Below are 26,385 nucleotides of genomic sequence, written 5' to 3' on the forward strand. Positions count from 1 at the left end.
ACCACTGTTACTTTGCTAATCTGCATCCCCTTTTTTGTTTATTTTTCCAGTCAGCTTTTTGTCTACACTGTTTTCTAGACACAATATGCTCATAGGAAGCACAGTGGTGGACTCCACTTTTAAACCTGAAACTACCAATATGTTACCCCGGGTTGGGTTTCTTTTAAAAGAAAGGGGAAGACTGGTAGTTCTAAGCTGTGATTTACTTTCTGATTTTATTACAAAGAACAGATGAGGTCAAAAATCTTACGAGATTTAGATACAACTGAGTATTCAATCTTAACCCCTTTAGAAGGACTCCAGAATTAACACTGTAGCCTAATTACTTCCCCATTACTTCTTCAAAGCCATGATGCCCTCAACTATTCTGAATCTTCAGTAACTGATTTTAAGTCTCTTCACAGCACAGATGGGTTCAAAAGGTTGGGAGTCTCTTTTGTCCCACAAATTACACAAGATTTAACTTTGAATAACTTTACTACCTACGGAGATGCACATTTCCACTGATAGCTTCATGCTCATCTCCAATAACCTCACCGCCTCTGCATGACTTTCTTGGTATCAGTGGTTTCAAGTCACCCTTATCTGCTGAGTACGTACCACTTGTATTGTTCCTGAAGGCGGTACCCGATAACCCCTTTTACCAAGGGACTCTAAAGTAATTACACCCTAGGAAAAGAAGGCACACATTTAATTCACAGGGAGAGTTACATACAAATGCAAACGTTCTATTCCTATAATTCTATCTATTTGAAAAACAATCAGTAATGTATATATAAAAACTAAACCCAGAAGTCAACACATTTAAGATGCAGTTAAAAATCAGCAGCAGGGGCCTTACAGATACTTTGTCAGATCATTAAAAGCTGGGCAATAAGGGGTATGTTCTTCTCTTTAAACAAGAGCCAAGTTTCTGTATCTTTAAACTAACAGTTTGGGAGCTACGGCAAAACACAGCTTTCTTTTCAAAACGGCTCGTAAGTTAAAATGGAAGATTTGCCTCCTCCTTTCCATTTTTACATCACCTACAATTGCACCAATAATACTCCAAATCTCACAGAACAATTTATGCTTTTCAAAGGCAGCAGATGCACTTAATCTTCCCTTCTAATCCAAACTTTTACGACGACATCTGCTTTTGTACCAGCTGTAATCTACAGATGGGAGCATCCCACGCAGCGCTGTATGTAACACAGCTGAGGCCACCCACCCTGATGGTACTGCCCTAGAGCACATGTTCGATTCACCTGCAGCGCACAACTGTTGTACCCCACTGCGCTGGGCTTAAAAAAAAAAAAAAAAAAAAAATATTCAAAAACCCAAAACCAAACAAACACCAAAAAAAAAGCTCCCAGAGCAGAGAAACTAGCTATACAAACAGAAACAATGTTTCTGATGATGAAGGCACTATACAAATGTCTATTAATCCTGGGAGACTCAGCCATAAAAGCATGCTTAGACCATGTGGAAAAGCCTGAAACAATGAAACCCAGCTAGGAAAACAAGCAATGCTACTTTAACCATTTGAGGAACATCAGAATCCCTTCAAGCTCCTGGAAAATCACATGAAATAATCTAGAAAGATTGAAAGCAAAACAACAGATACTTCTTTGCAGTGGTTCAGAAGAGACATATACAAGTTCAAACTCTATTAATCAACTTGCAAAGCCATGTCATTTTCTGAATACTTTTAAATTAAAACAGAAAGTCAGAAATATGGCAAGTTCTATGAATTTAAAATCTAAATCTTGGGATAATCAGATGTTCACTGCTTTACTTTCATGTTTAAACTGACTATTTAGCATACTTTAGACATACACATATGAAAACCTCTAAAAATTAGATTTGTCACCCAGGTAACACTGTTCCTTAACAGTCGTTCAGAACACACCTAGCCATCTGATTCAGTGCTAGCATACAAGACATCTTTTCCTGGTTACAAGGAAGCACTCTGAAACACCCAAAAATTGTGCTGTCACTGTAGAAATGTGGAACAGAACCAGGGCGCAGATACCCAGAACACAAACACCGCGTTGATGCAAACATCAGCAAACCACGCAGCTTATGTGAGCACCGTGTGTCACGCTAGCTCAGCCAACACCTGCTTTAACAGGAAGGGCTGAATAACTTTGGAGTCTAAGGTCTCCATCAGCAGTTGTACCTTGGCCTGCACCTAAGGCACTGGCAGAGTGGTTAGCTGCCCAGGGCAGCTGCTTGTTGAGACAACAAAATGTATCCCATTAAGCCCAGCTATTGCCTCACTGCCTATTTTAAGTTAGATAAAGAGATATCTGGCAGGGGTTGATCAGTCCAGCGTGGAGGGAGACAAGTACGTTCCATATCCCAAGACAAGAGCAGCTGGATGGTGGGGCAGTGCAATGGGAGGAAAAGCACTAGGTAGGGATAGAAGGGAACAGGAGAGTTCCATGATAAGCAGTTGAAAATAATCAGGTCCCTGCAAATCCCTGCTTCCTGACCCTCTACTCACCAAGCTCTTGTTCTTCACCTCTACCTATCAGAACTTGTTTAAAATAAACCCAACCACACACCTACCATGTAAGGAGAGGGAGCATTATCATCTGAAACACTGTAGAATGACACTTCAACTGGCAGAGTCATGTGCGTGGGACAAAAGACTCCACTTGCTCCCACTTCTGCTGTGAAACCTTCCACGACGCCAAGCGGGTCTAAGCGAAAATTCAGGACAGATTCCTGAAAAACAAAACACATACAGCTTCGTTTGGGAAAGCCTCAAATAAAACACAGCAAAACTAAGCAGCAAACAAGGAAAACTTATATAAGAACTTGGGTCTTTTGTAAGGTGACCTGTCAAAAATCAACACTGAAGCAAAAATTATGATGAACAGCAGAACATTCAGCAAGATGACAACGGTTTAAGAGAAAGCATCATCCAAATCCAGTCATCACTCTACTGAAACTGGTGCAAATGCCCACAGAGAATTTTACTGCAGCAGGATCTATGCATGATTTTCCTTGAGATATACTATCTGAAAAAATAAGTCTAGAATCTGTAACTTTCCTCAACATATTCACCCCCATATTTCACAAATATTGAGCACAACACAATCCATTCATGCACTAGCTATTAGTTATTGATAGCTGATAAGCTACGTGAAGTGAAAAGCTGGAGGCTATGCTTCAAACACATTCTGTTTACTACACTGATTTAACACTGCTTTTGTGACACATTAAGTAGACTTTAAGAGCAAAAATGTAAATCCTTTTTTCTAGGTATATGTTATGAACATGAACAATTACAGGTTGTTAAATCTCATTTATGTCAACAGAACTCCTCCTAACCTGACCACAGTGGGAAATAAAAGTTCTAAGCAATTCATTGTATCTGAACCTGAGACCGATGATGTCTGGGGCATGAAATGTGCCTTTCAGCTGGAAATTAAAACAAATTTTATTCAATTTAATTATGAACTTTTACATTGTGATCAGGCTGGAATTATTCACAGTAATGCACTTTTAAAAGCAGTACAGTAGAATACTAAAAATACCCACAAGAATTCTAGAGAATATGCAATACCTCAAAGTTTCCCAGAAGGCTAAGACTTGTTACTGGTGGAGCACTAGAACTTAGAATTGGTTTCCCATGGCTCTCTGGATCACTGTCTCTGTTTATACATTGTTGTGGGCTATTAAAAAAAAAAAAAGATAGAATAAACATAAAGGCTAAAACCATTTGCCTTTTTTTTCTGGGTATAAACAGCTCTATAAAGAATCGTTTACTTACTGTATTACAAAATGTTGTCCTAAAGAAGTAACAGTTGAACATCACTTGCTAATGCTTTAGCAGAACGTTTTCTAGTAATGTAAAACTTCTGAAAGTTTTTTCAGTTAACAAGGGATAAATAAAGACAATAAGAATTTAGGTTGTTCATTAATTCCATTAGCAGGAATCAAAGTATCAGATTGTTTTCTCTAGTACGCAGATATTTTTGTCTCATACCATGAAGTTTCCAACATCAAACCACCCTACTAAAAGCTGTTTATCTTGTGTGTACTAATGTATAAAAGGTCATGGTTGGTCCCTTTTAAATGTTAAGTGCTCTGAACAAGTTAAGGCAAAATGTTTAACCTGTTCAACACCACAAACAAAGCATAACACAAAAAACCCACTGATCTGAAGAAGAATCAACTATTACTATCTGTTCTTTTTGAAAATTCAAGGGTATTTTTACAGCATACCTAGCCCTGCACAGGACAGAGTTCATGCCGGCAGCAGCTGTCGTACCATGGTTATGGCCCAGAGCTAACCGGGACACTCCTGGGGCAACTCGGCTGCCAATACGTATTTAAAAAAAAAAAAGGGTTTTTTTGAAAGGCACCCAATTTTTGGCTTTGCCAACATGCTTTGTTGTTGCATACAGGTATGTATATACATTATGTTTCCCCCAAAATTCTTAATAATTCTGGTAAATAAAACATACCTTCTTGCAGACAAACATTTCAACTGCAGCAGTGATGAATCCAGATCAAAGCACCCAGACTGCGTTTTTCTTTGAGGAACCTCAAGAGGCAAAGAAGATGCTAATTTGAAAACTGTACCACTAGTGAGGACAATTTTGCCAAGTGAGCACAAGTTTGCCAAGAATTTGCATTACATTACAAAATTACAAAAACAAAGCAGAAGAGAGTAATTCCTGTACATTCTAAACCTAGTGAAGAAAATTCTAAAATTATTAATGACAAGACTGTAAATTTTGATTAACAGCAAGTACTTAAATAAAGGCTCATTCAAGAGGCTGATGTCTCTTTGGAATAGTCCAGAGCGCTACTAATAAACAGGCTGTAACAACTTGTATCCAAGTTTCCCGAAAATATGATGGCCTTTACAAGCGCTGAAGAATAAAACACGTCACGTATTAATTACAGAACATCACTACTTCAGTAGTTTTTACTGTGACTGCCTTTTTCTTTAAAACTCCCAACAACCTACCAAGAACTGTAACATTCCCCAATGTCTTTCTGTCTTACACAGCATCTGTGTTTCACTTAGTGACATCTCTGATTGCTGAAGAATATCCAGTACAAACCGGTCACAGAAACAAAAGCTTTGGAATAATAGGCAATCAGGTATTAATAATTCACACAAAACCTCTTAAGTGACAAAATATATTAGCTTAAACTTAAAACACTAATCTCCAAACTGCTTTCTTTTGTGGCTCTAAAATAGCACCAAAGCATTTTTTTGCCGTAGATTTTTCTAATGTCGTCTTTTGTTAACCTTGACAGGATCTCAACAACTAGTTCTAATATTTTCGTTTCCAAAATTATTGTCCAATTTCATCTGAGTGTGAACTCTCAAATGTCCACTTGCAAGAGTATTCGCTCTGACACTGAAAGTAAACACACACACCCCCCACCTAGGTAATTTGCCAAATTTTTTACCATACACAGACACTAAACAAAATGCTTCCTTTGTCAGTCAAAAGGTAAGTTGTAATTTCAACAGTAACTTACAGGACTTGAAAGCAGAGGCAATCCAGTTCTTGGATGAAAAGCCTTGGTTGAAGTTCCATCCAAGGATCGAAAATTATGTTTCCGCCATATATTTGTGTGTTTTAGAGATGGTGCTCTCTGTCAGCAAAATAAATTTACTCAAGATATCAATGGGATATTTCAATGACCTACCACAGTAACGCTTTGCTTGCTCTAACAAAGACGACTTCTGAACCAGGTGGATCTGCATCACACCGGGATATTATGAAACATTCAGTGTAAATTCCCCTTGACTCAAACCTACAATCACACAAACTGCTCACTAAAGATCACATACCATATAAACACAGCAGTGTCTGAATAAAGCGACAGGGTGCCTAACTGCCTATGGAAACTGTCCTTCATAATGCTATCACCGTGAGCAGAATAAGACAATGTTCTCCTCAGTGTTAAATTTATAATTAAGAAGGTATGGGGGAGGCACTACCAGCCAAACGTTACTGCAGACCAAGAAGACAATAGTAACATGCGGCTTCATACAAAGTCAGGCTTGAATTCCTCTTCATATTGGTCCTTAGGAGACACAGCACAAGCTATCTAAGCGCAGCTAAGAATTCATCTTTTCCTCTGTGTATTTACCTGTACATCTGGGTTCTTCAGCCGCTCACACTTAACTATGCAGTCTTCTGTAGGTTTCTTCTGACAAGTGCTTTGGAAATCGAGGCTTATTGGGTCCTCATTCTCATCGTGTGCAGTTTTTGTTTTATCTTGTTTGCTTTTGTTTTTGAAACTGTCATGGTCTTTATTTAAATAATTTTCAATACTAATAAGCTGAGTATTTTGCTCATAAATATTTGGTTTTTTTGAGTCTTTATCTAAACACTTGAGCTCATTTTTGTGCAAAGAGTCAGATACCTGCATCACAGTTGCTTTTTTTGTACCTTCAAGTATTCTGCATTTATCTACCTGTAAATTGTTAAAACTGTCTATGCCATTGTTCTCACTAACAACTGTTCTTTCTTTTAGTTTATTTGTGCGAATCTGTTCATCAATGCTGCTCAAATTTGAACACTGTTTAATTCTGTTGGTTATCTGGTCTTTCTGTGCATAACCAGAACTTATCATTTCCAATTTATCTGGCAATTCAGATTTATTTTCTTTAACACACGATGATGATGTATGAATGTTAGTAAATGCATGAGAAGTTTTATTTGAAGTCTGATGAAATGCATTTCGGACAGCTTCACTGGGTTTTGCTAAAACCAATTTTCTTCTTGCTTGGAGTTTCAGAGAAGCCTTCAATTCTCCATCAAACCTAGAAGGACTGATTGGAGTATCAGGTGTCTTCATCCTTGATTTACTGCTGTCTTCTAACAAAGAAAAATCAGATCTAGCAAAAGAAACAGAAGATGATTCCTTGCCTTTCTTCAGCAAATTTTCACCTTCATATGTACTTCGGAAAACTTTGGAAGTAACAGGGCTAGTCTCATGCACTTTGAATGGACGTCCAGTGACATGAGAAGTAGCTGGATCACAATGAATCAAGTGTTGGGCAATCCTTGCTATCACCTCCTGCCGCTCCTGGAGCAGAGAATCGATCAGGGGATTACTCTCTCCTGCCAACTGACGGCCACAGTGGTTCACTGGAACACGGGCATCGAGCAGACTGATCTCTGGTACCGCTCTCGTTTTGCCTTCACCACCATCTTCTTGTACTGCATTGTCTAAGCTGGCAACAGAAACTGGGGAGGCTTCCTTGCCTTTCCTTGGCAAGTTTTCATCTTCGTAAGTACTCCGAAAAGCTTTTGGTGTAGCTGAGCCGTTCTCATGTATGTTGAACGGGCGTCCAGCAACAACCGGTGAAGTAGCCGGATCACAGTGAATCAAGTGCTGAGCAATCCTCGCGATGACCTCTTGTCGCTCTTGAAGTAAAGAGCCTATCAAAGGATTGGTTTCTCCTGTGGGCTGGTGAGCGCAGTGACTATTTGAACCACGGGAATCAACTAGAGAAAAGGATTTAAAAGTTCTCACAGGTGTTTCACGAGATTTTGTCTTATTGTCCGCTGTAGCATTATAGCCCTGAACTTTAGGCTGTGACGCCCCAAAGTCAGATCCAAGTCCAGTAGATGGATAAAGTTTTAAATTTCTGATAGATGTAGTAAACTCAGTTGTCTTTTTTCCATTAAGTAGGCCTTCAGGTGTCATTGTCCATGTCTGTTTCCCACAGAAGCGCTGTGGACTGGAGGTACTGCATTGCTGTGCCACACTGGAATCGCTGCGCTGATGTAACTTACGCTCTTGCATTCGCTTTTCGTAAAAGCTAAGGTTCGTGTGAATACTACAGGTCAAAACCGGGTAATTCGATTGTCTGGGCAAGGACTGGACGCTGACTCTCAAGGCCACATTGTGAGAAACATTAGGAACAGGAAAGACATGCTCAGTCGGTGTCTGGGAGAATGTCCATTGCAAGTCCACATCTGCAGCGCTCACCCTGAAACAATACAGAAGGGCATTTACAGAAACATTTAAGTGAAGAGTCTTAATTATCTACTTCATAACAAATGTCTAAGAAAAAGCACTAGCAACACCAGCAATTGCTGTACTTTGTGAAGTATATGGATCCTATATAACTGTCACAGCACTAGGCCAACAGCATGGCACTTCCTGAGAGCACAGAAAAACAGAAGGGAAAAAGGTTTTAAGACAAGTTGAAACAACCTACAAAGAACAAACGAGGGTTTTTTCCACCCCAGACGCACCTGTACAGAATGTTTCGGGGAACAGCACCATGTGAAACGCTCAGCCACGCACTTAGCTGAGAGAAGAAAACAAAAGAGCGAACAGCCAATAAAAGGGTCTTCTCTTCAATAAATCGATCTCCACTCCTAAAACGTATTAAGAGAAACACATGGGTGTTGGTAAGAATATACACAGAGAACGGTTAGAACTAAAACTAGGACATTATCAGATCTTCGTTCTGAAAATAAAGCACAGCTCAATCAAGCAAAACAAATTCCTCAAACATTTCGATGATTACAGAGCCTGATTTGGTTTTATCCACATAATAATTTACACAATTTAACATAAATAACGTGTAAAAATGACCATTTTCAGCTAGGAGCATTTCATACTCTGCATTGTTCAATGTTCACTGCAGAAACTATGAGTAGAGGACTAAGATTAAAAGATGCTTCAATTTCACTGGCAAATAGTGGTTTTCTTAAATCAGTCCCCAAGGCAATGGGCCAGTTCAAAACCACTAACTGGTTACTTCAAGGACTTTAATATGACAAGATTCCCGCAACTATCAGCTAACCCTAACATCCAACTTACTGTCGAGGAACTGGCTCCAAAATCCACCTTTCTAACAGCAATGCATCTTGTTTGATTGCAGGATCATTTAAATCATTCCCCTCGGTGGTGGGCCCTTCATCGCTATAGCAACAGTCTGGAAGTAGCATCACTTCTACCATGACTGGAATATTGTTCTTCCACAGTAGCATAACCTCAGATCTGGTTCGCCTGGCTTGACGACACTGTGGGAAAGAAAAAATGTCAACATAAGCAAGCCATAAAAATCCTAGCCAAATTTAGATCTACCTTAAAAACATGTTCCAAAGTACTGGAAAAGGGTAAGGGTCAAATTCTGTAAACTAGGTTTCACCAAATCAGAGATAAGATTCCAGAGCTATTAAATGAAAAATAATTAACAAATCCTTTATGGCTGCCATTTGAGCAGCTTCTGTAGAAAGTTAAACGAGCTCATAAATGAGCACTATACTTTGCTACTTTGTACCACTCTCAAGTCATCCTCTTGGATAGACACACTCAAGCGGTATCTCTGTAAATTCTGTGTCTTGGAACGGGCTAATTTCTGTATGAATAATAACTTAAATTCACACAGCACTTAGGAACTTCTACTTGAGATGGGACTCTCCAGCCTTACTCCCAGATGGGCTAAATTTGATGTGCTTGTGGTTTTTGGACCACTAACTTTTCAAGAAAACCTGGAAAAGCAAGAAGTTCGGCAAGTTAGCCTAGATTTTTTTTTAAAAAAAATAAACCAAAAACGAAACCCAAGACCAAGAATGCTAAGTATAGCACTCTCCATTTGCATAATAAAGACTCAAATAGGTACTGCATTCAGGTAGTCATGCAGAATTTCATGTTGAAGGATAAAAGGCTTAATGATCTCTCATTTTAAGGATGTATCTATTATTAGTACAATACTGAATTACATACTAATTTGAATGCAGGACTGAGAAATAAATTGCTATTCATGCTTAACTGTGAATCTGCCACGGGGTTCTCAGCTGACTTTAATCACGGTTGCAAGGATGTACACCAACACACTTAAAATAACATGGGTACCATCTTACCTGAGCCAGTTTGTCGCTGCATTCATGCTTAGTTGTTGGCGGCTGACTTGACTGTGCCGGTGGGCAGTGAAAGCCCTCTGTTCTGCCCTTGATTGAATACTCAGGCGTTCGACCTTCGGTGATCAACAAGGCCAAGGAGACCAGGAACTCCTCAGCTTCATACTCAAAGTATTCATCCAAAGTATCTGTCATTTCAAAAGGAGAAAAAATAATTACATATGCTTTATATAACAAGCTTACAACTGCTGTCTGACCCCGCGGTTTGTTTCAATTTACACTTAAAACGAGAGATATGTGAAATGGATCTTTCTATCAGTCTGGCTGCACCCCCCATAAGGCCCAAGTTACTGTACCAGCCTTCCTCACCTCACAACGTTGTCACTACAAGCAGATGAAATCAAAGATACTCTAAAGAAAGCTTCATGTAGTAACCGGTCAATGTACCAGATTTCAGTGAAGCCAAGAAACATGTTTGTGTTGTGAACCACAGCTGAATCACAGCTTCTCTGGAAGAAAACAAGTTTCCTGGACTCTAGTGGGAGACGTCTGATGGCAGTATGACTTGGCATCATTAGTATCATGTGACAGATAAAGAGAAGCCATGGTACATCATCAAATACATTAAAAATTGAATAAGAAAAAAAGGAAAGGTTTACTTCTATTAGAAAAAGTGGGACACAATGTTCTTAAGATTTGTATTGTGAGGCACTCCTGCTGAGAGGCAAGGCTTACTTGAGAAGTCCATTTTTAGCTACCATTAACACATAGGGAAGGTTCCCAAGGAACATACAGAGTACTTATTGTTTTGTACCACGGCCAGTCTATACTTGTGCAAAGAATTAAAACTCAACAAGTCTCCATAGACAAAGCAGCAGCTGGCATTGCTCTTCATGAATTACCCAAACACACGTGATTCCTGCAGAGGTAGGATGCACCAGTCCTCTGATTTTATCATGTTTTGTAAGGCATCCTTGTCCTCCTCCTCCCTCATCACGAGGATGTCACACATCATTCAAACAGATACAAGTACAACCAGACTGTGTCATTCCCCTCTCTGCTTGGTAAGGCTTAAGTATCAAAATGATTTAGTTACCGAAGTGGTTACAGAAAAATCTCTTTTCTGAGAAAGCTAAAACATATTCACTTCAAAGTCTATTTTAAGAGCAGCAAAGAAAAGCAGGTAGAGGCAAGGCTGCTGAGATTCTTTATTTTAATGCTTTAGGGGAACAAAAGCACATGACATCTTCACAATTTAGCTTAAGTGTCCTATGTCATCTACCAAAACAAAATAGCCACAGGGATACAGTTAATTTCTATTTATCTTTTGATTACCATGCATAAAATAATTTTCAACTTGGAAAAAAAGAAAGAATTCAGCAGTCTTTTTTTTTTTTTCTTCATTCCGTAATAGCAGAGCATTTGGCAAACATAGCAAGACAGACCTAAGAGATCAGTACAAGAAGGGATGCATGAAACAAAAGCTCCAATTAAATGTGCAATTACCTGCATATGCAAATTGTAAAGTGTGTAAAACTAGCTTCTGCATGTACATGTTTGCCTAGCCCAGGCTTGTATTGCACGGACCCCAGGGCTTCCAGCCTATTTTGAGGGAACGACATAAGGCAAATAAGAGAAGCCAGCCCACTGCCAGGGAACTCTGTTCATTGCACAGGAGTCCTCACCTTCACTGACTCTTTTCCCCCTTTTTAAAGGGATGCACTTACAAAGCTGCTTTGGGTGACAGGGATGGGCTATAACTGGGAGCCTCTCCCCACCATGCACCCACACCTGTCCGTGGCACACGTGGCCATACACCACATCTGCATGCACGCATCTGTGCGTACTACACTGGACTACCACAACCTGCACAAGTCCCATGGCTCCACCATCCAGGAGGGAGCAGGGAAGGGGCTCTTCCAAAACAGCCACCCCTGCCAGCTGCCTGCCCCTACCCCGGGAGCACCCCGACCAGGAAGGGACAGCGGGCCCTGGAAGAACAGGATGCTGCCAGGACAATTCATCAGGCCACCACCTGCCCTCAGGCAGAAGAAAATCCAGAGGATAGATGAGTTCCCCTGGAGGACCCCATATGGCACATGAACAATACGTTAAATCATTCGGCATGAGTTAAAATGGTCATTCATCTGACGGATGGCAGAAAATGACTAATAAAGAGTGCACGAAGGATTAAAGGAATGGTAAATAACAGAGAGGACAAGATACTTTTGTAGGTGACTCATATCACTACCAAATTAGGCACCTGCACATTTTTTCCCCCCTCCCCCCCAGCTAAAAGTCAGGTGAACAATAGGCAAGTCATACTTCGGGAAACAGGATTTGGAAGGGCTCCGAAAAGGATTTGGGTATTACAGCTGACAAAAAAACCCAAAACCCCAAAACAACTGCAGCATTATCTTCCTGCTAGCACAAGCACCATGCTCATCATTGTACGTCTAAAGGCCACGGTAATGCTAAGAAATCCACACCAGGAAGGATCACTACTGGAGTATTTTTCCTACTCTGACACAGAAGTTCCAAAAAACTAAGAAGTGTTCAGCAGGAGTGATATTAATTTAAACAAGAATTGCCTCATGCTTAGCAGACTAAACAGAACGGGAATTCATCCTTAAGAAAATGTGTAAGAGGAATTTCCGCTTAGTTAAAATATGTAGAGACGTCTATCATTTTAAAGAAAAAAAATTAAAGAGCTTAAGACATGCAGGTGTTTATGCAGACAGATCCCATCCCAAACGTCTTACTGTAGCAGAAACATGCACAGTAAGATGCAATACCTCACCATTTACACTACAGAATTGTAAATGGCAAGTAACAGTAAAATAAATAGACATGCCCTTCAATTAACATTAGCAGCTTACCATGGGAAACAGCAGACATTATTTATTTGGCTTTTTCAAAAATCGTGCATTTTTGATCAAAACCTTCTGGACTTGACACAAATTCATTGTAAATCTGATGGCCTGAGTGCTTCTGCTGAACTAGTTAGATTCAGGTAAAAAGCCACCCACTTTCTGCATTAAAAACACCCTGATACCAAAGCTTATATATTAAAATGCTCAGTATCTTTACAGATAAAAATCACAAGTCTGCATACAAGCCATAGATAGTCTAAACATGTCCAAATGCGAGATCCAGTGAATGCAGTAAATAAGCAAGATCTAGTGAATAAAGCAAGGTAAATAAATCTGAGATAATCATTACTCAAGAGTCAGAATACATACATATTACTTAATGTAAACAGATGAAACTTACTTTTAAGTTAAATTTGCAAACACTGCCTCTGTTCCTGTATCAGACCTATTATTTCAGAAGCAACCAGTTCCTTGCCTTAAGGATGGAGGAGAGACCAAACTAGCTAGAGACACACATTCGTATTGGCTGCAGTTACAAAAACACAATGTTGTTTCAAAATCAAAACTGCATCTTATTAAAGGATGATAAACAGCAAGTATTGAACTAGAAGATGCTACTGTTTTCTAGCAGCATTACAAAGGCAGGGCCAACACTTGAAAATTATGTCAGCAACGTTACAAACGAGGTATTTGATCTGAACTTTAAAAAAAAGAAAAATTACAGCACAAATAGCCATGGGTGTTGAGAAATATGTTTTCCTACGAAGTTTATGTGGCATACTGACTTTTTTTAGCTCCACTATATTTCCATATCATTTAGCAACTTCTAAGAATTTTCATAAAGTAAAAAACCCTATAAATATTAAGGAGCCTGGTAATTGTTCCTATACAACAGACACAGATGATGCAAGTTGATGTAATTGAGGGCAAGGGTGGAAAGACATTTATAGAAACAGCAAACTCAGTGTTTAGTTTAAAGAAAGTCTTACTCTGTGTGCGCGCACTGTAACTGTTTGCTTTTGTTTATGAATCAGCCCTGTTTAAGACATACATCATATACTGTGCATAGAACAACATCAATCCTACAATCTAACTATACAAATATGATGATCATTCTGCTTCATGTCTAGCAACAGAATATGCAGGCATATAGCATAAAATATGCATCCCAGCAGCGTCTGGGGTTTATTCCCCTTAAAATAGTTAAAAAAACCCAGTTAGTTGACACAAGTACATAGGAATTAAAGTAACAAGGCACTACAGCCCTTTAATCAATACATTGAAACTAAATTTTATTGACCAGGTGGTCACAAGAAATAGCAGCAGATGTCAAGACTACTCTAGAAGGGAAAAAGAGACAAGTATAAATTTAGACTTGAAGCTACTACACATAAACCAAAACATACAAAACTGGAGAACTGAAACCTGGAGGCACATCATTTTGTCTTCCTTTTGTTTCCTGCACATACCAACCTCAACAGAACTGATGTTCTACACCTTATAGACAAAGAGAAAAGCCCATTTAACCAACGTCACAAAGAAAGCCTTCAGATCCTCGTCCTCCCCCGTGCACAATCACTGAGGCAAAGAAGTCACCCTCACCCCAAAAAAGTTGAATTGGCTCACATCCTACACCACCTACGGAAGTTAGGTACGTGGTACTAGTGAGTCACAAATCCACTTAACTGTAACTCAAGGATTCTCCCAACACTTCAGTTACTCCAGTTGTGCCCAGCTGACTCCTTTCCCAACCAGGTCACATTTGTGTGGACCAACTCCCTTCCCTTTCCTTTCGCAGCATTTTCTGTAGTAATTACAGAAAGTGTTTTCCTGAAATATGTATATTAGAAGAGCATTTAATCTATTTTCTAGGCTTAGACAGGAAACGCCACCGAGTATCACGTAAACCCCTTATGTTCCAGCAGCAGATCCAGCTGCAAGCTGCTGCCCTGTCCTGCCCGGGGACAGCCCAGGAGAGCTCCTCCGGCTCCCTGCCCTCCTCCTGTCACCACTCCACAGTGCCAACACGTCACCTCTCTCAGTCCACGCTTATTCTGGTGTCCTAGCACCTTTCATACTGCACTGGACACCACAAATATAGAATCATAGAATCGTTTAGGTTGGAAAAGACATTTATCTACCAAGCTTGTCCTCCTTTTCATAAAGTGCCCTTCTTCAAAGACAGACAAATTTGTTCAACTTGAAGTATCCATTAGTCCTGGCCTCCACTGATCTGGAGAGCTATTTTCTTAGAGAAGCCATGAAACAACTGCTAATTGCCTTTAAATATGCTCGGTAACAGTCCAAACCTTCCCTGGAAAATCTTTAGGCATCCATAATGGATTTTGAAGGCCACCGATCTAAAGTAATCAGATTTCAACTTCACTTTTTAGAGTTGAAACCGAGCAAGCAAAACACTAAACAGAACACGGAGGGTATGGTCTTGGCTGCCTGAATTCCCAGCTGACACAAGCCCTGCTCCTGCCCTGCCCCAGCTGTCCAGCAGGCATCATGGCATGGTTGCCCACCTCACCTCTGCTTCCCTCATCTGCTACAATTTTTTTGGAAGGCTAAAAATACTGCTTAAGTACTTGGATCTTATTTTTTTGAACTCTTAGTACAGACAGTTCGTAAGGAGATGCTTCAGTCTAAGAGTCCCATGGCGGGAAAGTCAGGTACACTGGAGAAAAAGCAGCTGCACTGTCAGTATTCAGAACCCATCACCTCCTAGCAAAGGCATACTCCGCATTTAAAAAATTACAGCAAAAGCTCTCTAGCCCTTCCCCCAGAACAGTCAGCTCTGAATTAGTTTTATTATCTTGCTATTCCAAAAAGTAGGTTAAAGGTAGTTCCGTATTTTAAAAGTAAGGCAGGGATTCAAGAAACTACTGTAAAGGAAATGAAACACAATGTAAACATTTGACTAACAGCTTCTCTCCTGGAATTAGAAACACCTACGGATGCTTCAGCTAACTAATTCCACCTTGCACTTCACTTCAAAAGAAAGTTGCCCTTGAACCCCCCAAATTCATGATTCTCTGAATGAGCAGTCGTGTTGTGTTTGCGTATTACAAACCTGTAATTATATCTGAAGTCACACGCTTCAAAAGCCTTGAAATATTAAGAGTTTAAAAAGTCATGAGATGGTCTACTTGCTTCATGAAATGAACTATTAGTTAAGTTCACTTAAATTCAAGCAAATGCAATGAACTGGTGACTCACCTTATCTTAGGAATACCCCTATACAGATTTTTGCCCCCCACATTGACTGCTGTCTTAGATTCTTAGGGCTCAAGAGCTCTGAGCTGGGGACAGCCATTATGAAAACATGAGAGCAGCACAGTACCTCATCTCACTCTTGCTATCTCCTTCCTTTTTCCAGGGTACCAAACTGAACCACTACCTGATCAAAGCAGTTCAGCTGCAGGCAAGCAATGGCAGCACAGGAACCCAACACTAGGATCGATGCATACCTGCCATAATAAAATTGCTGGATCTGCTTGGTTTTGTGCATGAGAATAGGAAGAAATCCACTTCCTTTTGTGTTGTTACACCGGTTTATAATTAGAAAAGCAAAACAAAGCATACCATCTTATAAGTACAGGGGGATTTTTAAAAATCAGGACACAGCTACGTGGCAGTTGAAGTTGCTCCAGAGCAATAAAAATCAATCAGCTCCAATCAGTGCCATCAGCTCCACTCCAGACTGCAGTGCTGCAGTAACTCCCTTGGTACGTGTGTACCACTGTATCTACTGCGTGCTGCTGCTGGACACCTCTCACAGCATCCAGAGCTAACCTCCAGGCAGCCTTACTGTAAACAAAGTTACCAAAAAGGGATTGTCTTACAGTTGGACTGGAGGAAAAAGCCAACAAACTAAAAACAAACACAAAAAACCCCCCAAAAATATACAATTCACATTTTACTAAAACTTACCCACATTCAAACAGCTTAATAAGTGTAGAAATACAATCCAGTTACATTCATTTAAAGCTTAAATTTCCTGCAGTAATCTTTGAAACTACCACTCTTTGGGAGTGTAAAATACAGACTGTTAAACTGATCTGGGTGTTCCCATCTTGTTTCCTGCGTTTTGGCTGACATCCTATTTTGCCATCACCATACTGCTTAGTGAGTCACTTTTCTTCCAACTGTAGCTTTCTATTTTTACCTAAGCAACAACAGCGTGACCTGCTTCTTTTGATTTTTTGGCATTAAACCAAATTCTAGATCCAATATTTGCATTTTGATCAGGGAAACTGGTTTTATTTTCTCTTAACTGGACAAAGAAATTGAATACTTAAGAACAAATGATGTAAGCTGATTTGTTTATAGCTCCACAAGAAAATCACAAATTGTGAAGCAGGGTTGATCATTATGATTTCATTGTCTGTATTCAGAAGGAGAGCAGTAGCTGAAAATGTGAAGTTTGAGGCTCGTTTCAAACCACAGTTCACCGACAGTTGCAAGAGAACTCGTATATTCTAAAATACAGTTGTTCCACTGTATCCTGACATGGGTAAATAAGTGCTGAAATGTCAGTGTAAAGCTGGAAGATTATCAGTGCTGCAATCTTTAGCATTTTAAATATAAGTCAGTTGGAGGAACAGAACATGCACTTTTTGCTGATCCTTAAACTTACTTGTCTACAGAACAGGTTACAAAAGACGCTACTTGCACCGACATGCTATAACTGGACAGGTACTGAAAGCAAAGAGGACTTGTCTCAGCTAATGCCCTTACTTAAGCACACATTCATTTGTTTTCCTTTACATTACAGTTTCCTAGATTGTAATTTTGTTAAATGTGACTACACAAAACACTCTGATGTTATAATATAATGAAACAAACATGCCTACCAGGAGCAGACTAAGCAATTTCTGAGGTTTCCATTCATTCTTCTCTAGCTTTTTACATTTTCCCCTTGATTAGCTGATGCTCTGCCTAAATTAGATTATGTTAGAACAAACTGTGTGATTCAATAAGTGTACCTGAACAAAAAAAAAACAGCCACCACTTAAAAAACCTGACAAAGCAATAGGATTTCTAATTCTGCAACTCAAAACTATTTTTTCAGGTATTTCTGCTGGTTCATAAAAGAAAACAATTAGGAGAAAACATCTCCTGTAAGTAATATGTGCCACTAAGGTTAGAATGGACACTCTGCTGCAGTTGGAAGGGAATAAAGGGTCTATATCAAGCCTTCACTCTCACCATCAATACAGTGATTTACCACCCTCGTAAATAGGCTGATACAAATTTTGCAGAATTATATTGAAAACCCATTACTGAAATGCTCTTGTTTTCAATCCCACCCTAGTTCACAGGAGGAAACAAGGGCAATGTGGAGATCAGACCTAGGCTACCTTCACAGTCACCGCTACCATAATGTGAAACTGCGTCCAACATGCTTGGTTTGGCCAGCTGAAGGAGCCGTGTGTCACCCTAGAACAGAAAACAGAGCGCACTTAAGCTTACAGAATACGTGAACATTTCTTCCTAAGATATTTCTGGAAAAACAATTAAGACCTTTGATATCAATATACAGATTTTTCTAATATGGGATTTCTAGATATATACACAACCATTATTTTTTTCACGCTTCTTTCACTGACATAGATGACGACGACTGTTTCATCTTTCATCAAGGCTTCCCCAAACTTTGTTTGGAGATGAGGATGAAGACAGCTGATGACCATCTTCACTATTGTTACTCGCTAATTCAAGAACCAGCTCAGCAGCAACTACATGGCTGGAGACTCCCAGACGGAAAGCTTTCATCAGTTTACTCACTTTATGCTAGCTGTAAACGTCATACTGCAGTGGCTCCATAGCTGTTGCTTTCTTTTCAAAGGAAGCTCAACGTGAATTAACAATGAAAAAGCACATATATATGGCTAAGCCTCATCTCTTTCTGAAGGCCTATCATCCATGACAGTTGCAGCAATTGAGTACTGGCAAGTCTAACTCCATTTGGAAGCCAAGATATCCCTCCCATTAAACAGGTTGACAGCAGCTCTGCATTAAATTCCAGCTGTGATAGCGTTTTTATAATACATAAATAAAAACGCATGCCAGATAATTTGAGGCATTAAACACAATACAATTCAGGATGACAGACGTAAGTTTCCTCTTTAATTTGTTTAACAATCCAGCTTGACAAAGATTAAACTATTTGCAGACTTCTGCAATATTTTATACAGAGATTGGTTTAAAGATGGAAAGTGGTAATTTGTGATAATAAATCATTCTCAGATGTTACTGGAAAACAGCATGGGACTGCTTAAAAATTCTACAGTAGGTATTTCAGTGCTTCTGAGAACTGCCAGAGAGTGCTTGCCCTCTACTTAGAACACAATATGTTTGCATCTTGTGCCGACCAGATTTCTGCTAAAGCGTTACTCAGTTCATTCCTCCATAGCTTATCATCTTCACAATATACTCAAGTATCTTTGGGAACAGTACAGTGATGTAGGGTTGCACTTAAAAAAATGTTGTGTTTTTTTTTTTTAAATTTCCTCACCAACACCAAAACTTAAATCTGCTAGGAGTATTTCACGCTTTATCTCATCATCTTAAATATTTATTGTGCTTAGAAAGTTTTGACAATGTATTTTCAAGTGTTCTTGTGACAGTACCAATAAAACTACACTCCTCCTTAGAAAAGAAGTATCTAGCAGCCTTCAGCTTTCAAAAAGATTTTGAGTAAGAGTCATTAAGAGCCTGAACAAAACTGTAATAATGGGAGCACACAAAACTCCTGCTGGGGAAGGCCAGCCACACTGTGTGTAAGCACAGGTTCCACTTTGGTTTATAATCCCTAAAACCACTGCAAGACAAAGAACCGTTAGATATCCCATTTGCTTCAGACTGCAGTCAGAGCTCTTGAAAATAAACCAGAGTGAACATAAAAAGTACAATGTGAAAGCACTGACTCACTTTTGGGTGGAATCAGCAGGGATGCCACAGCCGCTGCAGTCAGGGAAACCCCCTGGAGAAGTACCATGTTGACTTATTGGATCGCACATTACGGAAACCCTTCACTAAGCACTCAGCCTTCAACGCAATGTTGTTGTCAAAGCATGCGAAGTTACTAAAGCACTTGGCCTTCCACAGTCTGAAACATACAGTAACTAGTAGCCAAAATCATCTTCGCACTATGATAAGGTGCCAACAAGCCCAGCTGATGGTTTTTGATAGCCACAATCTTCAGACTCTGAAGTCAGGAACTACTGACTTCAGTTAATTTGAACTTGCACAAATCAGACATCCCTGGTAACTCCTCCCTGCTTTTAATCTCTTGAAAAATATCTTTTCTTCAATGTACAAAAAGATACAACTGTTTGTAAAGACTGCTGAGGAACGTCTCACGTTGAAAATCTCCTCAAAGCTACCTATCAGTATCTATTTTTAATAGATACTGCAATTTCTCAGTTTTACTGTGGTAACCAGAAAAACCCAAAATAACAGTAAAGCCAGAGAAGGCTGTGAGATGGGGGTGAGCATAAGTCTAGATGTTTTGGGAAAACAAAACCATCGATGACCTAGTCCACTTCTTGGTGACTGTAATCTACACTATTAAGACTATTAAAAAACCTGAGGCCTCCCACATGCATCATTCGTATGTTCTTTCTTCAGGGGCAAGACTTTTGATCCTCATCTAGAAGTGACACATTTTCAAAAAGTTTTGGTTTCGTTACTAGCATTACAAATTCGGTGACAGTGCTAAAGAGGTGCCGTCAGCAACTCACCAGCACAGCAATAAGCCCTTCATCCACTCAAAAAGCAGCTCCTCCACCTCAGGGGTGCACAACACTCAATTTCCAATATTCTGTTGTCTTAGATGAAGTTATAAAAACTACAATGTTATGAATCAGCAGAAAGGTCTGAGAATGCCAGCACTATTACCCCAGGTCTGCTGATATCCCTGTTTCAGACAACCCAAGATCCAGATAGCTGAAGTTTATTTTGCTTTATTTTTAAATCCTGGAGAAGATGACAGACTGTGCAGTTTTCCATGAGGCTGAAGACACCTCATGGGCTAGGAATTAAAAAATCTGCAACTATCTAGGCAGTAATGAACTTTTTGTTTAACCCAAACCATCAGAATAGTCATTTTACATGTCTAGACCTATTTCATCTGTGCAAGTTCTGAATAGCTTGATGGATGCAGGCTTTGTTCCTCTTTGTTTTCACATAATTTGAAGAATTGCCAGGATCTAGCTGAGTGACATTTAGCTTGTTACAGTTCAGATTTACTTTAAGATTTTTAAAAAACAATCAGACCAATGAAATTCTGGAGCATTTAGACCTTGTTAGGTTTTCCCTCCAAACATACACGCATCTTGGAATGTACCTTTTCAAAAACTGGGGCCACCTGAACACTGAAATTTCAAGTAACACACTTGTTTGCTTACAAAATAAGTGTCTGCTTTCCCTCTCCCCTTCATTCAACCATTGAGGCAGGCTTGCATTGCAGCCTTGAAAGCTACCAGAAACATCCAGCCACTGGGCACCTCATGGAACAAAACAAGTTTATAACAATCCTAGATGCAAGACACCCACACAAAGTGCCAAAATTAACACTACTAGAGCAAGAATAATAGTGGTGTATTCATAACATATCTGTTCAAAACAATTCTCCCTTCAAGGGAAAAAGTGAGTTCATGGATGACTGCGCCGTTGCTGGCACGGAGCAAAGACAGGCACGGTGAGGGCCAGCAGGCAATAGTCTCCCTGCACAGCGCTGACCTCGAGTCACCCATCATCCCTGGCCTCTGCTCCAAGTTTATTGGTTGCACGTGTGTTTTGTAACACCCTGTACTGTGTATTCTTAGAACATACTTTCCAGAGAACCGAAGGGACAGGGCTCACCCCTCAGCGACCACTTCCAGCCCAATCTCACCAGCAGCAGCACCATTCTGCTCCTCAAGATAAACCAGCAGTTTACAGAAAAGTAAAGGATCCAGACTCTACGCTTGCATGCTCTAAAATCAGGTGACCTGTGAGTCAAGAGACAGAGCAATAAATTATTAGGAAAAACAAAAGACTACACTAAAAATAGTGTACACTAGCAGCGTATGAAGAACAAGGTTTTTATCTAGTCAGAGCTCAAGGCCCTCCACAGCCTCTTTTGTATTCTGTGCAAAGCTAAGCTGACATAAGCTAAGACAGATACACAAATAAAGGCCCGCTTTAGTTCTTCCCTGATAACTTGCAAACAGATATTTAATCAAAAGCACACAACAGGGAAAAAGAAAGTTGAATTTCGGACCAGCAGAAAAAAAAAATTAAATGTCCAAAGTAAATATTCAAGGACACTTAAATCAGAAGATGTCAAAATTACTTTCTTTTACAAAAAGTTGCTCCAAGCTGCCTTCAGCTCAGAAATACCAAAAAGTCACTATCTGCTACACATCATCTACTAGCATAGTTCAGGCAACATTAAGGATTCACCTACCTGCCAGTTTTAATAGATTTAATAAATTATTTGGAATTCTCAATTTAAGCATCAAGCAATTAAAAAAAAAAAAGAAAGAAAGAAAAAAAGCCCCTGCAAACATTACAGAATCCAAGTGCCTGACAGCCATACTGTGTTTTGTCAACCCTCTCAGTTACCAAAAAGATTGTACGGAGATTTTTTTTTTATTATTATTTTTTTTTAGAAATCAAAGAAAACAAGTTTCATTACTATCAAGTGACAACAATGCATAATTTTGTTGGAGGAAGGGGATCTTTTTTTAAGTGATAAGAAAGAAGTGTATAAGGGTATAGTCAAAAAGATTTTAAGTTTACATTTAGAAATATATGACTACATGGGTTATTACTGTAAACAGCTGGGTTTTGCAATCACTTATCTTCAAGAACTAATTAAAAAACATATCTGAGATATTCTTAGCACAGAACATTTTATTCTTACCATCTGAATTAGTGGCTGATCTTGAAAGGACCAGAATCTGGCATTGGAATGCAGACAACAAGCAACCTGCCCTCTTCATCCCCAGAAAATCATGCAAATTGTGTTCACTACACCCTTATTGCCAGGCTGGATCCCTAGGAAATAGCATTTAAGAAAGAGAATTGCTTTCAGCATGCAATGGTTTTACTCTTGACTACGGAAAAACACAGTCCAAAGTCCCAAGATTTTCCTCAGAGATAAATTCTTCACAGTCCAGGCTGCGAAGCTGGAAACATGCCCTGCCAGTGGGGACCTCTGAGCCAGGCACATCCCACACGAACGCCACTTGGGCTTCGGCTAACAGATGGCAGCGCCTTATCTGCCTGCTGGGGGAGATGCCAGCGGTGCCTGCAGGATTGCTCATGGAATTCATCACCAAAAATGAGCGTGAGAGAGACAGAAAAGATTATGCCTCATCAGCATCCAGCCTCGTGAGGAAGGTACGTCTGGTCAGTGTCCGACAGGAAACCGTATTTTCCTGTAGGGTTTTTTTTTTGCCTCTCCAAACACCATCTTTCATAACAAACAAGTTAACTTTTTTAAAAAGCAAAACACTTTCAAGATTATCCATGGCTTGCCACCATTCCTGTTGTCTCCCGCTCACTATTGCACTAAGCTTCCAATTAGCCTCTGATTGCTTTAATTACTTGCACTTCCTCCTCCCTGTGTTGTCCTATAGCAGGGAAGAATACACTCGATGCAAAACGACCCTGCTTTCCAGCCTCTCTGTTACGTGATAAAGGCTTGTTAACCCGTACCTTGTTAGCCTGTACCTAGGAGCACAGTTTATCTGTCTCATCAGTATTATCCCTTTGTTTCCTTACAACCCTCTGTTAGAAGTCATTGATTTTGTGTTTGATACTTGCATAAGGTCTGAGGTGAGGACAGTCTTTTGTTCCATGCCTGTATAATACCCAGCAAGATGTGATACCTGGATGTGCTTCTTTACTTGTATTACAAGTAACAAATAATAATCTTCAAGTAAGAACTCCAGGAATTTGCCTCCCTTCCCTTTAGAATTAGTATTATGACCAAGTTATACACCTGGAGGCTGAAGAATTCCTTGATCCCTCTAGATAATCAAGCACAGCGATATGATACACTCTGGAAATACAGTCCGAGAATACAACAGCTTGGTACACATCTACATGAAGGACAGACCTGATTCTGTAAAGCAGCCACTGTAGTGGTGCAAGACCCGCAGGCATAGATGCACCTCTCAAAACCAGCAAGAGCTGAAGGAACTGTGTGTTCTTAACAGCATCGATAAAACAGACTTACAACAGGTTGTTTACACTTTATGAGAAGTGACCTGCATTCAGTAACATACACAGGTCTGGTTCACAGCTGTCCCCGGGAAGCAGATCAAAAACCACCTCAGAAGCACTTCCCCCCAGCGGTTTCTGTGCCACGAAGGTTCGTCTACATGAACACTCCTTCAGGTGTCCTACCTAAAAAGAGATATTGAACCTTCCACCTTGAATTTAACTATAGCAGGTACAGGAACTGTAGGGTAACTTGGCTATCAAAATAATAAAGGTAACACTCGGGGCCCTCCTAGCACCCTGCTCCCAGCACCCAAACAGCAAAAAGAGCACAGACGAAGAAGGGCTGGAGCAGTGTTTCTCCAGAACAGTCTTTAGCAACAGCACCAAAGGGGCAGAGAAGGTCCTACCCTGGCCAGTGGCAAACAGCTTCAGCCCCCTCTGTGGCCCTCACTACAGGCCTCCACTATCTTACGGCCACATTCCCTGGTCCCACCGAGGAGGATAAACACCCAGCTGCACGCACAAGTCAGATGAAAGGCCACGTCCACCCCACGAGCTACACAGGCTCTTCCTTGCTCCTCTGTGACCTCCAGACCTCCAGAGCTTCCGACCTCCTTCTCCTTTTCCCCCTTGCAACACTATTCGAATGGCAGCAGGTAATTTTCATGTTAAGGGAAATGAAAAGGATTCAGATAGATCTGCTCATATTATAAACTTCTGTATTTAAAGTAACGCTTTAACTGCCAGCCATTTTAAAGTATATAGTACTTCAGACATCTTTTAGAAAGATCTGACAGGAACTAAAATACGTGAGGCCTCTAGGAATTCATATCCACGTTCTCTTGGTTTACATTTTCGCCTTCTCCAGCTGGTCTGCTTTGCCTTTTAAAATTTTGAAGTTGTAAAACCAACAAGTTATCTTCAGTTTCATAAACTCTGCTAAAACTGGAGAGAAAAAAAAAAAGTGTTAGTTGCCATGGCAGCAGTGAGGAGTCCCTGGGTCAGGATGCAGAGAACTTCTCTTGTTCTGGCTGATCATTTGCATCAGAAGTTCAGCCATCTGTTATTAACTATTTAACAACAGTCTTGCTTGTTAGTGCTGGTACTTGCTATTTCAGTTTACAGAATCTATCTCCTCACCTTCAGCCCTTTTGTAAATCCCCTAATTAATGTGGAAATTCATCTGAGGGCTCAGTTATCTTTCAGGTAGGATGACCACCATTACTTAAACTTGGTCAATATTCTCCTTTCTCACCAAGGAAAAAGCATACACTTATGCAGACACCAACCTCTGAAAGCAGAAGCTTTATTGCTAGAGACATCAATTTGATAAGAATTTCATCAGAAGTAGATGATGCAGCTGAACTTCAAGACAGGCTATAACCTTCCCATTTAAGCACACTCAACTCTATGTTATATTCCCAAGTACCACAGCATCCCTTGATCTTCTATGTCCCATCTTCTCAACATTGCAGAAAAAAACAGTGTGGTAATTTTATTTCAAAGTAAATAGCATAGATTCAGCCATGTGTTACTAGCAAGGAAATACTGCCTCTTATTCCCTACAGGAATCTGAAATATATTCATCTACTAGTTGTATATATTAAGAAAACAGAAAGTTCTCACGCTTCCAAGCTCAGAATTGTGGAGTTAAAAATCTTCCACCTTATCTTGACTTCACTATCTTCATTCAAATCTGTATGACCTAAAAAGCAAAATACTCTTTCTGAATCTAGTCCTAGGAAAGCAGGCCAGTCTTGTTGCTCCTCACTCATCATGCCCTCAGAAGAAAAAGTGGGAAGCTATACAATGACAAAAGGGAAACAACATGACTGCTTCTTTGCCTAAAACTACTTCACCAAAACAAAACAAAAAATCAGTACTATTAGGAGCAAGTAAGAGGCCTTCAGCAGGGAGTCCTTGTTTCAGCCATTTAACACTTTAAACACTGCATCACATAGGCTAAGAGCACTCTGCACACAGGTACAGCCAGTAAAACTCAGATCCTCTGAACTTATAAAGTGGAAGAAAAATGTGAAAAGTATTTACGTGGGAATATGGAAAGAGAGTTACAGAGCATCAGAAGACTAATTCATACATCCAGATAACAAGACAGTATTTTCCAGGCTAGTCTTCCATTCAGATGACAAGCAGACTGGCAGACTGTTACATGCACCAGCAATCTCAGTGTGGCAACACCTGGTGCAGAGGACAGCACATGCCTTCTCAGATTCTGCAAAGATGAGAGATTTGGTAAATACAACCACACGTGCATAAGACAGATCTGATAACACAGCGGTTTAGAGACCCACGTGATATTGCATCAAAACAAAAAGGCAGTTTCATTACTTCTGGTTCCAATAAGAGCGATGCAACTGAACAGTCTAGAGGTGTCTGAAAAAGTTTTTCTTTCAGCATGTTCAGGAAAAGTCTCCATT

The 26,385-nt window shown here is 40.0% G+C and overlaps 1 protein-coding gene across 23 annotated transcripts in view; it reads right to left on the reverse strand.

The window, feature by feature from the left end:
* Positions 1-26,385, reverse strand: part of ATOSA (atos homolog A) — a 48,308-nt gene that overhangs the window by 7,054 nt on the left and 14,869 nt on the right. For 4 of the 23 annotated variants that reach the window (XM_014277000.3, XM_055716807.1, XM_055716808.1 and 1 more), the window contains exons 2-10: positions 9,852-10,036; positions 8,806-9,008; positions 8,232-8,357; positions 6,112-7,963; positions 5,494-5,610; positions 4,461-4,540; positions 3,557-3,665; positions 2,554-2,712; positions 601-669 (exon numbers count right to left, since the gene is read on the reverse strand). In XM_014277000.3, the coding sequence (XP_014132475.1) occupies positions 601-669; positions 2,554-2,712; positions 3,557-3,665; positions 4,461-4,540; positions 5,494-5,610; positions 6,112-7,963; positions 8,232-8,357; positions 8,806-9,008; positions 9,852-10,036 (2,900 nt within the window). Of the gene's footprint in view, positions 1-600; positions 670-2,553; positions 2,713-3,556; positions 3,666-3,704; positions 4,312-4,460; positions 4,541-5,493; positions 5,611-6,111; positions 7,964-8,231; positions 8,358-8,805; positions 9,009-9,851; positions 10,037-13,121; positions 13,147-17,580; positions 17,604-18,078; positions 18,167-19,660; positions 21,523-21,565; positions 21,724-22,640; positions 22,775-26,385 lie in introns of those variants that run through there. The other 19 variants (XM_027800125.2, XM_055716799.1, XM_027800129.2 and 16 more) reach the window with 16 other exon arrangements.

This window comes from Falco cherrug, chromosome 7, assembly GCF_023634085.1.
Source record: "Falco cherrug isolate bFalChe1 chromosome 7, bFalChe1.pri, whole genome shotgun sequence".
Classification (NCBI taxonomy): domain Eukaryota; kingdom Metazoa; phylum Chordata; class Aves; order Falconiformes; family Falconidae; genus Falco; species Falco cherrug.